The following is a 13,025-nucleotide window of genomic DNA, read 5'->3' as shown; positions in this document are numbered from 1 at the left end:
TTTTTTATAAAATTTATTTCAAGTCTCGAGTTGAGTTATTTATGTTTGTTTATCTTTCGAGACTTTGCTTTGCGGACTTCAAATGCATAATTTAGAATTAAACAGTGTTGAGAAGCCGATTAATATCGATTTCCAACTCAAATTTTCTAAGTTTATGACGGAGATTATGCAGGGGACTCCTAAATTGATAGTTATTGATTAATATCGATATCTTACCCGACATTTTTGGGCTCAACCATGATTTATATGATTAAAAAGTTGGCTCCAAACCAATTTTTAATCGATAAATATCGATATCTTACTCGACATTTTTGAGGATCAACTATGATTTACATGGTTCTTATATGCAGCAAACCACAGATCAAGTCGAAATTTGAATGTTTCCCTTCCTCGGCATTTCCCTCAAATTGATTTTTGATACTATATATGGGTATAACTATGTAAGTATAGAGGTAGGATTATATAGGATATTAGCTAGTTGCACATCGATTGACTTATTAGCACGACTTTTGCGTTATTTTATTTGTTAAGTATGTCTTTGTGGTACTTGAGACTTTCACAATATCAGTTGGAACGAACGTTGTCTGACATAATTTAGAATGTGACAGGCAGAGAATCAGTTTCTTTTGAATATTTTGCACCAAATTAATAAAAAGCTATTGCATTTTGAAACTGTTTCCCACTTTATGAGCAGGGTTTTGATTGTATTTGCACTCACTTAGTTTTTGCGTAGCAGTTACTTGCTTTTACGTAAATGCTTTCCCGTTAGATATCATTCATAAGTTTGGCTAGGTCAAGAAACTTTCAGACTGTCAGCGCAGGCCAACGTCATGGGCAAATAAGTAGAAACTATTTCGAAAGATTTCGTTGGAACGGTGTCAGTTCCGGTGAGTGTCTTGCGAACTTGAGATAAACGCGTTACGTCTCGAATGATTTACCCGTCCATAAAGATTGGGAGACTGCGAAAGCTGCGGAAGCTTTAAGCGTCGCAACACCCACCTTAGCCGACCGCCAGCCAGGTATCACAAGCCAGGTACATGCCACGGTTCTAGCCGAATTTCGTATTTGGACAAAGATTTAGATACGTCTGGAGATATTACAGCTTGCGCTGTGTGTATAAATAGGGCCACGATGCTAATTTCACAAGTTATTTTAGACAACGACTCGGACGCGATCTTAACTCGTTTAATTGGTGTCAGCAACTCAAGTGAATAGCATGGAAACACCATATCTGAGCAATAAATTCTCAAGAAAAAGTTTTAATGAGCATTAAAAAGGACAGTTCAAGACTCTGCAACTAAGACTGTGATATCCAAATCAAAGTACTATAATTAGAGTTGACAACGTTTTAGTATAATAGTAAAAAATAAGAGTAAAAAATATACAAGATGTTTCTTAACATGTTCGAACTCGGGCATATTTGAGAAGAAGTTTCGTCGCCAGCTGCTGGTCACATTGAGTGGTATGTTTTTTGTTTGCTGAGATTGTTGGGATGTTGGCATGATTACGGCGGAAAAGATATAAAAGTGGTTAGCCTTTATATAGAGGGAGACACAGAGAAAGAGAGACGGAGAGGGAGAGCGGTCTTTAAATGCCATCGCAGGATTCTTTAATGTTATATTTTTTTAAATTAATTTTTTAGAGCATACGATATGCCTTAGGGTCTCACATCTAAGCTTCCGTATAAGTTAAGAATGGTAAAAAAGTAGAAGAGTGATTTGGGAAATATTTTATGCCTGAGAGTAACTATATAGCGTATATTTATTATTTTCTTATTTAGTGATGGTTTTTCAAGTAGTTCAATAAAATAATTCCTAGAAACTAAAGATAACGAAATATTGCAAAGATTGTTGAATAAAATCTATAAAAAAACAATCAGTTCGAGTGCGCTAATCGGAAATGTGAAATTGTCAAGGACAAAAACGGAAATCTCTGCATTTAAAAAGAAAAGTTCTTTCCAAATTTGATGTGAAATGTGGGGAGTTATCCATAAATAAGTTTCTTTTTAACTTTGAGGAAATGAGGGGGAATTTAAAATATTCTTGCTTACATACAACATTTTCCAGTAACTAGCTTAAATTATCTTCGAGTTATGCTTAAAAATAACCATTTCTCAAAATCGATATTTATCGATATTATAAAAATGGTAGGAGAATTCAAGCAGTTAGTAAACTTGTCCTGCGCATGGTGAGTTAATATATTAAATTAAAAGACTTAGGCAATATTGCCGCATTCACGCAGAAGAACAGAGAGTTGGCTTGTCTTGATGTCTGATCAAGAATATATATACTATATACCTATGGTGTCTTTGATGCCTCCTTTAGCTTCATTTTAATAACCTTTTTAAGAATTCAGACTTTCATATGCTGCTCTATGTATAGCACTCAGCTGGACTTTCTATTACGGGGTCACCTTCAATTCTACAATCTACAATCTAGAAATTATCTTAAAGAAACAAAGTAAGCAGAGTAAAGATTGCCTTGCGGTGGGACTGCGTACGTAAATCAATTACATTTCAAAGGCTTTGTGTGCCCGTAGCTATACTTATTACGCTCTGCCATGGCATCGGACTGGGCTGGCTGTCGCCGATGCTGCCCAAGCTGCAGTCAGAGTTGGAGACGCCTCTCGATTTTGTGATTGATGTTAATGAAGCCTCCTGGCTGGGTGCAGTGATCAGTTTGGGCGGTGTCACAGGCAATTTCTTTTTCTCCTTCATCATGAATCGCTTTGGACGCAAAGTGGCGCTCTATGGCATGGCGCTGCCGAACACGGTTAGTTTATGAAATGGGGCAGGAAATAGCATCAATAGCAATTAAAAAATCAAACGTTATTCCCGCAGTGCATTTGGTTTCTGTTCTATTTCGCCGAATCCATTGAATGGCTTTATGTGGCCAGAGTCTGTGCGGGCTTAACGGGCGGCGGCATGTTTGTGGTCCTGCCCATTTTCATAGGCGAAATTGCCGACAACAGGTGAGTTGTGGATATGCGAATGTGGACTTTGACAATTAAAACTTTGTGTAACAATCCATTTGCAGCATACGTGGTCGGCTGTGCTCCTTCTTCACCCTGGCCGTCAATACGGGCATATTGCTGGGCTTCATAATATCCTCCTATGTGCCCTACCATGTGATACCCTGCGTGGTGGTGGTCCTGCCGCTCTGCTATCTGGCGCTAGCCACACGATTCCCTGAAACACCGCAACAGCTGCTGCGCTGGGGACGGGAAGAGGACGCGCAGCGTTCATTGAAATTTTATTGCAATTGCGATGGCCCGGCGCCCAGCAAGGAGTCCGAACGTGCCTATCAGAAGCAGTTCGACGAAATGCGCCAGGCCATACAGCAGCAGACGAAGGACGAGCACAACGAGGGCCTGAGCATAGCGGACTTCTGTAAGTGCCCCTACCCCAAAAACTGCAGCAACGGTTTTTTATGCTCTTTTCGGAAGGTGTTAGAACTTTGTCACGCACCGAGTCACGTCATGGAAATTTGCAAAGGTTCTTTCCCTTACAGGTTATTATGTCTGAATCGGTCTGATGGTAGAATAAACTATTGCCACGAGAACGATGGGTAGAAAATTAAGTTCTTGTTTTACAATCTGATTTGTTTTCCGATTTAGTTTGAACCCACTAGATACTCTTCTTCTCGTCAACATCCGAATACTATATCATATCGAGTTATAGGAAGAATCGGCCGAAAAATGTGTTTTTGTCTGGGAAATTATTCCGATTTTTTTAAGATATCTTGACCAGCAATTACAAGCTATAACATATCAAAACCAGATCAAATCGATCGACTATATCATATGGTTCCTTTAGAAACAATCGGTCAGATATAAATCTTATAGGTGTATTTATATAAGGGTATTTAATGTTCGGCGTGCCGAATACAGTCGTTTCTATCGGTTAATTGTGTTCTTGGCTTTTGGTTTCTCTTTTCAAAATTCCCAATCAATTTTGGGGCAGGCAACAAACGAGCTTTAAAGGCCATAACGACTGGACTCATGCTGATGATAGGCAACATATTTACGGGCACCTTCGCCTTTATTAACTACATGTCCAATATCTTTGAGCGCGTGCACACCCAGCTGGAGCCCAACACGAACACCATTATCATTGGCGCCGTGCAAATTGTTGGCACGCTGGCATCCATCTATCTGGTGGATCGTTATGGGCGAAAGATACTGCTTGTGGTTTCCTGTGTGGGCAGCGCCCTGGGCACGACTGCATTTGGCGTTTATGCTTTCTATGCGGAGGAAACGAATACGGATCTAAGCGCATTTTCCGCCTGGCTGCCCGTCACAATTATGGCCATTATTATATTTGTGGCAAATGTGGGCATCATCTCAGTTACAATGGTGGTGCTGGTGGAGACGCTGCCCCAGAAGATACGTTCGGTGGCCACAAGCGCCTGCCTGGGCTGCCTCAGCTTCTTTGCGTTCACATCGCTGAAGAGTTTCCCGCTGATGATGGAGTACCTGGGACTGGCCGCCACAATGTGGGGCTGTGCAGCGGTTAGCGCCTTGTGCGTCTTCTATGTGGTCGTCTTTGTGGAGGAGACTAAGGGCAGGTCCATGTATGATTAAACCAAACATATTAACACTAACAACTCAGTATTAAGTGCTACATTTTTCATCAAATCATTTGTACCCATATCATATCATTAAGTCTGACACTAATCCGAAGAAAGGTTGTAATAAAATGTAGTTTTTAAAAAAAATTATGTCAACTTGTTTTTTTTTAGATGATATTGAAATAAAATAGAAAAAAAATTTCAGGTATTTAAGCACAAACGAAAAGTGCCAAATTGATTATAATTTAAGCAAAAAACTGATTTACACTTGTGACGAAAGTTACAGCAAATTATACAAGATCAATTGTAATTCGACAATTATTCCACAAATAAATTAAAATTTAATGCTTGCTTCAATTTATTTAAAGCCAAAGTGTGTTTCCGAAAGTAAGCAACATATGAAATTAATCAACTGAATTATTCTTTTTAGACAGATTTTAATAATCTGGCAGCTGCTCTGACTACAAAATACCAAATGACCAAATTGATCACAATAATATATAAATAATAATATATAAAAATGAATCACGCTGGTGACGAAAGTGATAAAATTATTAATTCAATAATGATAATATTTTTTGCAGTCTGTATTAATTAGACAGCTGCTGCTCACAATCAAGAGACTAACATTTTTACTACTACATAAAACAGTGCAAATTTATGGCCAAGCTCTAGCTGTTGCTGAGAAGGGCAGGTGCTGGCTGGGGGTGGCTGGGGGTGGAGGGTGGGCGGGTGGCACTCGGCTCACCGATGAGCGTTAAACCAAAACAAACGAACGGCAAGCAAGCCATAAAAACGTTGTGACATCGTTTAATTTATGACCTGGCTACTGCTGTTGCTTACTGCCAGGCTCAAACCACCCAACCCCCACCTCCCCCCCCCCCCTTCCTCCCTTCCGTAGCACCACCCTCGCTGCTGTTAATGTCGTGTCAACAATTAGCTTTGTTAGCATTATTATATATAAATACGCGCATTAATCCTGCCCGACTAAAACGACGTCCCAGCGTTTAGCAAGTGCCAAGCGTTGACAGTGCGACAGAGGTGTGTGTGTGTGTGTGTGTGTGTGTGATGTGGCGCCAAACACACAACAGTACACACACACGCACACACATGGAACACACGCATACACACATGCGGATGGGAAACACTTAATGTTTTGTTTAGAAATGCGCGTTGCAAATGGCGTCATGAAAAACTCAAATGTCAAATGTAAACAGTGAAAAGAACAGTAAAAGAGAGAAGAGTGTGAAAATGCGAAATGGAACTGTGGTGAAATTGCATAATGCAAATTCAATGGGCATATATTTTTTCTATTGTTATCGCAATGACTTGAGGAATTATGAAAGCCAAAAACATATATTATTCTTTAGAGCTCTCACACAACTGCTTAATCATTGTGATTACGATTCCCGATAACCATACTACGTTTTACTGTTATGATCATTCTATTCTATAGCATAGTATATGGGCACTACTAACAGATGGTACCCAAATCTTTTGTGCCATTCTAAGTGCTCCTAATGCGTTGAAAATTGAATCAAAGATATAAAATAATATAATAATAAAAAAATAAATCACAAGAAATGTTTAGAAATATATATTGAAAAAAGTCTTGCAAAAGAATCATTTATATATATATATATAGATATATAAGTATGTATAGAAATAAATAATACACACAAAACTTATTATTCCCATACTTTGAATTTTAAGGTACTTAAATACGCTTAGTTTTCAAGCTAAATTAAATTGTTTTTCTGTTTGCCATTTTTGTTATGTAGTTGAGCACAATATTGGTCTTAACGTTATTTTTTTCACGTTATTAACGTTATTATTTATCAAAAGATTCTTTAATTGGACATAAAGGTGAAGTTAATTACGATTCCATTTCTTCCTTTTTAGGTCTCAATTTGCATCGTAATGCTATCATCTATATAGTTATTGCAAATAACCTTGTTCGACCTTATGGAAATATACAAAAATATTGTTTTTATTCTTTTATTGCTATCTTAATAAATGGTGTTCGATTAAAGTCGAACCGCGACCTCGTGTAGCTTTAATGATAGCGATCGCTCAAAACATAATCAGCTTGTTAAATAATCATACGCCATGTGGCCCTCTCTGGTACCCCAAAGCCCCGCAAGCCGTAAGCTGTGCGGTTGATTCGTTTAAGCAAAATTGTCAAAAGGCATTGCGCCTTTTGTCTGCTAGATAACAGGCGACAACACACACATACACACACACACACACACACACACACACACACCTGCACACCTGTACACAAGAGACAGCTCACAAATGCAAAAGCAGTTAATTGTATTAGCTTTTGTTTAAGTTGTTGTTGTCGCGTGTTTTAGTTTGCTTTGCCAACAATTAAATCTAAGTGCTGACTGACTATTGTTTTTTACCTCGCGTTTTGACTTTGACAGCAGTGTTGCACAAACTGTTCGCTGATTGCCATGCAAAAAACGAAAGAAAACATACAAAGCATGCTCTAGTCGGGTGTGCTCAATTAGGAGATGCCCTAAGCCCATCGTTAAGGTTACAAGCATTCAAGCTTAGCTTCCTTCTACACGAAATACACGCATCTGTTTTGATTGGTTCTCAGCTTACAACTAACTCATTTAATACAACATTTTGAAAAACAAAAATGTATTTAATATTTAAATATAATATTTAATACTTATTTATAAAAAGAAAATCTTACTTTCCAATTTTCCTTTTTTTTTTTTAAAATATTATTAATTGAAAATCCCTTAATCCCTTAAGAAACACCTTATTCACGTTAGATTTGCGTCCAGAATATCATTAAGCATCGTTATCACTTCTGATCGAAGCTGTCGAAAAGTCTATCGATAAATATTATTAAAGAAATATCTTATAAAAGTTTGGGTTTCTTTCTGCAATTGGCTATACCCAATTTAAGCCCATTTGCTCACAGGGTATTAACTGGCATTGAATAGTGCTAATTTGTTAAATGTCCTTTTTTTGTAAAATTCCGTCAACCTGAATAACGTTCGCGCTGCCCGTGGGTAATGGGAAATGAGAAATGGCCAGGACACGGCAACGAGGCGTATGCGAAACACGCGCTATGCTGATTTCGTCTGAGTTGGCGCTCTTAATGAAATGCAGCTAATTAGTTTTTTATTGTTTGTCTCCGTTTCTGTTGATTTAAGAATATATCATTTTCATTTTAAATTCAAACATATCGAATTGCACGCATTTTTGCACGGCTCTTCTAATATATTAAATTAATTGTTTTATTTGGTCAAAACATAAAAAAAAGACAAACATTTTAATTGAAATGTCAAAGAAAATGTATTGTGATTGTAACTCGAGAGACTTGTGGTATTATTATTTTTACAAACAGTGTAGTTTGTCTTTCATTTATGCAAAAGCCACGGAAAGTCGGTTAATTAATTGATGCAATTTAACTCCTCAAAGGACCTCACCCACAAGTGAGAGAGAGAATTTATAGATTAATTTATTTTTTTTTCTGCCCAATTAATTATCCTATGAAACAGCTGCGACAATATTTTAAAATATTTATGAATAGAATTATTTAAATATATTTTAGGTTAACGTTTTTAATTATATATTTGGTGGAAAATTTAAGTTATTCTAACTATGCGCTTTCCATTTGGTAATTGCAGCATGTGTCGTTTTCCCAATTTTAACTATGAGCAGAGCAAATTTCAAGAATGCTGCGGCTAAAATTCTTTAATTTTCTCATATCATACGCCGCGCTTCTATTGCTGCCCAGCCATGTGGCTGAAATGGTGGCGAGCAGGAATGCAAGCGCCGCCTTATCAACAACTGCAATGCCAACCCCATTGACTACCAACGCAGACCAGGCAATACCCGGGCTTCAACTTCAAGGCCCAACTATGCAAACAATTTTACTCAATGCCAACAACAACTACAACAACTTTGACAACAACAGTAAAACAAGTAACAATAAAACAGAGTTGGGCTCCGCAGTTGAAGTGAACAGGAACAAATTAAATGTAAGTACTTCTCAGATATTTTAGAGGAAATAACAATTTTCCTTCCTTGGCCGCATTTCCCACCGATAATTCTTATAAAATCCAAATGATATGATAATAGTAGTTCGCATTGATACGGTCTGCAGATATGTTAGAAGAAACTTGAAATTGCTGAGCCTGGACAAACAGAGATGTTTCCATATAAAAATATATATATAATTAATAATCAATATATACTGTACCACAGCTAACTGAAAAAACTATTCTAATATCTTGATCAAAGTCAGGAATTGCAAGCTTTTCGTCTAACATATCTGCAGAAACCATATCAACTCGGTGTACCATATCAAAAGACTCTCAATATTAAGAAATAATTGGTCGGAAAGAAAGCTTTCACATAAAATGATTTTAAGCCGAAGATGGAATTTTTCTCCTGTCAAATACATGCTTATCAATTATAATTAATTTATGGTGCGCCAATATTTAAAAATGGTCCCCCCTGGTAAAGATTGCAACTTTCATTTAAAATTGAAGGAATGCTGATTGTGGTGCAAAAGAGCTGTAGATAAGCTACTAGGAAAGCATTCCAATTAAAACAATAATGTGGGGGATGTAAGAGTGAAAGTTATCCTGCAGCAATCGTTTTAAGCTCTGTAAACAAATACATACATATATATATTTTTTTACTAATCATTTGCGAAATGCAGTTAAGTCCATCTAAAGGCGAGATCACGGAGCTGACAGCAAATGTTACGTTGTTCATGCAGAAAATACCTCGCCTGCAGGTGCACTGGGAGGACAACCTGCCCAACGGTGAGTAGCAGTGTTTATAACCAGGAAGACGGATAATAAGAGCTTTGGCATCCCTACAGGCACCACATACAATGTGCTGGTGAGCGCTGTGAATAGCACTCGCTGCCCGGATGCGCCCTGCAGCGAGTACACCATCAAACAGAAGCCCAGCAAGCACATATATCTGCCGCAGAGTCCCAATCCGAATGTCGAGTCAGCCGACTGCAACTACATGTTTGGCTGTCAATACAATGTTACCGTGGAAACGTCAAATCTCCTCGTGCGTCGCTCTATGCGCGTTTTCGTTCCACGTAGGTGGCGGTGGCCTTGGCTCACCTCTGATGAAATTTGTCGGTTTATACTCTTCGTTTCGCTTGCAGATTGTGTTGCCGGCAAGTGCTCCTGTCAGCTATCACCGACACCGCCCAAAGTGCTGGCCGTGGCCAAGATGCAGGCGAACGATACCATTGGCATCAGCTTCACCATACTAGCCAGCGAGCAGCTGCGCAAGGAGCAGGAGCATCATCTGCATAAGGCCCTCCAGTCATACAGAATGCAATTAAAGTAAGTTTCCTTTGAATACCCTATTGCCTATTGTCGCATGTATCGAATGTCAAGAAAGCCTGCAAGCAAGTAAAGCTATTTGCCGGATTCTCAATAAAAAGAAACCGCATTGCAGACATACAACCTACATATGACATATTTAGCTGGGCTGTAAGCCCGAAAATTTGCGGCGGTTCGCTTCACCTGCCTTTAGGTTCGTTTCGGTTCTTGAACTTGTTTTTATCCCACAAAAATTTGTAACCATTTTCAAAGAAAAATATGGTTTCTGCTCAGGATTTCAGTTACTCTGATTTTTGAGCAAAAAAAATGAAGAAATTTTCATAAGTTCAATTCACAGTTCCTGCCTTTGGGTTGGAATCATCAACTTTTTTTGTTGCTCAAAAAAATTGTATTTCACGCAAACCATTTTTGAAGAAAAAAGTGGTTTGCTTCAGAATTTGGTTTACCTTTCTTTAGGACAAAGTTCGGCTCAAGGCAAAAAAAAAAGGAAAATTCGCGTACAAGCCGGTTCTTTTGACTTCGGACTTAAAAAATTATCGAATCTTTGAAATATCGATATCAATACTCTGATTTTTTTATGACAATATTATAATACCCCCTTCAAGGGAATAAGAAGTCTAGAAGGAAAATCAATAGCCTGAAAGTTGTTGCGATATGAAAAATAATTCTACTTTGATGGATAAAAGTACAAAAAATTATTTGGACTTGAAAATTGACTGACAAATGGTAAAACAAATTTTAAGTTAAGAAATCGATTAAAATATTTATCGGAAATTGCTTCATGCCAGAATATCTAAATGGGGAATAGGTGATATATACGAAAGTTAGGTATTACCAAATATGTATCAACATTTAGGTGCTGAGAAAATCATGACTAAATTTTATAAAGTTAGCCAGGTTACGTGGGTTTTTCACAGTTACGAAATTTCGCTGCAGCGTTGCTTAATGAAGCGCATTGTACAACTATCTAATTGCTTCTCGCTTCGTTAGTTGCGGCCAATTCTAAGAAACTTTACACATTCGCTGCAGAATCAACGAGGAGAGCAATCCCTCGCTGCCTTGGGGCGGTGTTCTGAAGAATCTATTCAGTCGGATTTATAATCTCAGCGAATTGCACTTTCGGCCCACAGCCAAGGGCTTTGATGGCAACATGAAGCTCAACTTGGGCACACAACTGAAGGAGAAGTCCTCCCTCAATCTGCAGGCGATGATAATTGACCCCACCGGCTGTGAGGGGCCGCGCAGCGTTACCAAAGTGCCAGGTAAGCCAAAGAGCTGAGTGAATGTTTGCAAAATACTCGGGAATGTCAAGTCTCATTAATTGTTTTACCCAGTTCCCGCCAGTCCCCTGTTGCTGAACAACAATGTCAATTTGGTGGGTATACGAATATTTCTTTAGCTCCTCTAATATGGCTATATTAATATAATAAATTCAACTGCAGAATAATTCGCTCATTGTCATGACCACATTACTCATAGCCGTCATATTAGCTGGCTTATTGACAATCCTGTTGCGTCGTCGTCGCCGGGCCCGGGCCAAGGAGCAACAGCAGAAGAATCAAATTTACATGCAATCCTTTGCGGCAGCACCCGTCGCGTGAGTTAAAATCCAATTATTTGGCTGCAGTAGTAGTTGCAGCTATTGTTTGCCGCATTGAACATCTGATTATTCATTTTACCAGAATGGAGGACAACATCAACTACGTGGACAAATATGTCGAGGTAAATAAAATTTTCTCTTCTCGCACAAAAATACTTCTCATTTAATATGGACAAATGAAAGGCTTAACTCAACTTCCAGTCATAAATTTGTTGACAGTATAAAAACAGTTGCAAATAAGTATTAATAAGGCAGAATAAATTACTGCAAATATTTGTATATTAATTCTCATGAATATAATTGGCCTAATTAATTTAATGTGGTAAATTATACCACTTAAGCCGAACAATTCTAAGAGATTTGGCCGCTTAAAAGCCATGAGTGGGGTATTAAAATATCATAACTTCTTACCTGCTGCGGGTACGTAACGTACCCGTTCTCCAACTTGAAGTTCGTTATTATTTTAAATTGGACCGAAAAAATGCCATCAAATGCAACACAATAGTCCGAAAATTAATTTCTGCGGGGCACAACGATTGTCGCCGTGAAACAGCTGAAGGGTATGCCAATTAATTAAATGTAATTAATGCATAATTGTAATGTTGCATGGAATTTAGCCAATCCGTCGGCGGATGAGGTAGCCGAGTTTCTCTCGGAAATTGAAATGCTGAAGGGCGTCGGCACGCACCACAATGTGGTCTGCTTTCTGGGCTGTTGCACTATTCGAGCACCCTATCTGATGATCATGGAGTATGTGGGACGGGGCAATCTGGTATGTATTGCGCCTCAGTGCGGTTGGCCAGGCAAACGAAACTATTTTTCGTCTCTGTTCAGCTGAGTTACTTGCGTATGGTGCGTCAGGAATTGGGAGAGCCAAAGGCACGGAATGCCAACCACCCGACTGGCAGACTGCTGACGGCCAACTCCAGAAGTGCATCTTTACCACGACCGCAGAGTGTTAATTACATTGAATTGAAGGCCTCCAATCAGAGCAATGAATTGGAGTCGTCCGCCTCCACGAACAACTCAAGCTCGCAGCATGCCACATCGAATGGTGTCGGCGCCAGATTGCAGAAGCCCTCGTTTGCTGAAAGTAAGTTGACACATGAAACACGCCAGCTTATAACGATTTAATTTTTCCTTTTCCCGTGCTATGTTCCTTTTCGTTAAAGCTACTTATACCATTGTGGACGATGAGGAATCATTTGAGTACATACTTGACAACAAGGAGCTGCACAATTTCGCGCTGCAGATTGCAAATGGCATGCGCTTTCTAGAGGAGCAAGAGATTACACATCGGTAAGTATTATTATTACCAAACCAAAATGAAAATAAATCAGACAACTAAAAGTGCTCTAGTCGGGCGAGCTCGACTAAGGGATACTCTGAGCCAATATATGTACATACATATATACTGAGAAATAGGATATATGGGATTATATATGTATATCAAGTCTCCAGCTTTGTTCTTCCCATCAACGTACTCACATAATCAGCTTAGCTCGAGTTGACTTA

At 38.7% G+C, this 13,025-nt stretch overlaps 2 protein-coding genes across 2 annotated transcripts; both read left to right on the top strand.

The window, feature by feature from the left end:
* The first annotated feature begins 1,345 nt into the window (after positions 1–1,345).
* LOC135434350 (facilitated trehalose transporter Tret1) lies at positions 1,346–4,715 on the top strand. The gene is made up of 5 exons (XM_064690906.1): positions 1,346–1,462; positions 2,539–2,771; positions 2,840–2,970; positions 3,036–3,388; positions 3,962–4,715. The coding sequence occupies exons 2-5, from the start codon at positions 2,589–2,591 to the stop codon at positions 4,579–4,581; spliced, it is 1,287 nt and encodes a 428-aa protein (XP_064546976.1). The 5' UTR covers positions 1,346–1,462; positions 2,539–2,588; the 3' UTR covers positions 4,582–4,715.
* Positions 4,716–9,255: 4,540 nt separating this feature from the next.
* Positions 9,256–12,842, top strand: LOC135434348 (uncharacterized). The gene is made up of 11 exons (XM_064690903.1): positions 9,256–9,367; positions 9,427–9,657; positions 9,727–9,910; positions 10,940–11,172; positions 11,245–11,285; positions 11,353–11,507; positions 11,593–11,632; positions 12,028–12,070; positions 12,128–12,282; positions 12,345–12,603; positions 12,683–12,842. Exons 1-11 carry the CDS (start codon positions 9,256–9,258, stop codon positions 12,811–12,813), a joined length of 1,584 nt encoding a protein of 527 aa, XP_064546973.1. The 3' UTR covers positions 12,814–12,842.
* Positions 12,843–13,025: the final 183 nt, after the last annotated feature.

This window comes from Drosophila montana, unplaced genomic scaffold (assembly GCF_035044405.1).
Source record: "Drosophila montana isolate Dmon_TW-CO22-7 unplaced genomic scaffold, ASM3504440v1 contig_3287_1, whole genome shotgun sequence".
NCBI lineage: Eukaryota > Metazoa > Arthropoda > Insecta > Diptera > Drosophilidae > Drosophila > Drosophila montana.
The sequence above is the reverse complement of the archived record's forward strand: the minus strand, read 5'-3'. Positions and strand labels throughout refer to the sequence as shown.

Excerpts from the sequence above, each read along its gene's own strand:
- LOC135434350 (XM_064690906.1), top strand. The coding sequence starts at position 2,589 with ATGCTGCCCAAGCTGCAGTCAGAGTTGGAGACGCCTCTCGATTTTGTG. Across the intron at positions 2,772-2,839 it reads GCATGGCGCTGCCGAACACG|TGCATTTGGTTTCTGTTCTA; the intron begins GTTAGTTTATGA and ends TTATTCCCGCAG. Across the intron at positions 2,971-3,035 it reads GGCGAAATTGCCGACAACAG|CATACGTGGTCGGCTGTGCT; the intron begins GTGAGTTGTGGA and ends ATCCATTTGCAG.
- LOC135434348 (XM_064690903.1), top strand. The coding sequence starts at position 9,256 with ATGCAGTTAAGTCCATCTAAAGGCGAGATCACGGAGCTGACAGCAAAT. Across the intron at positions 11,508-11,592 it reads TTTGCGGCAGCACCCGTCGC|AATGGAGGACAACATCAACT; the intron begins GTGAGTTAAAAT and ends TCATTTTACCAG. Across the intron at positions 12,071-12,127 it reads CGCCGTGAAACAGCTGAAGG|CCAATCCGTCGGCGGATGAG; the intron begins GTATGCCAATTA and ends CATGGAATTTAG.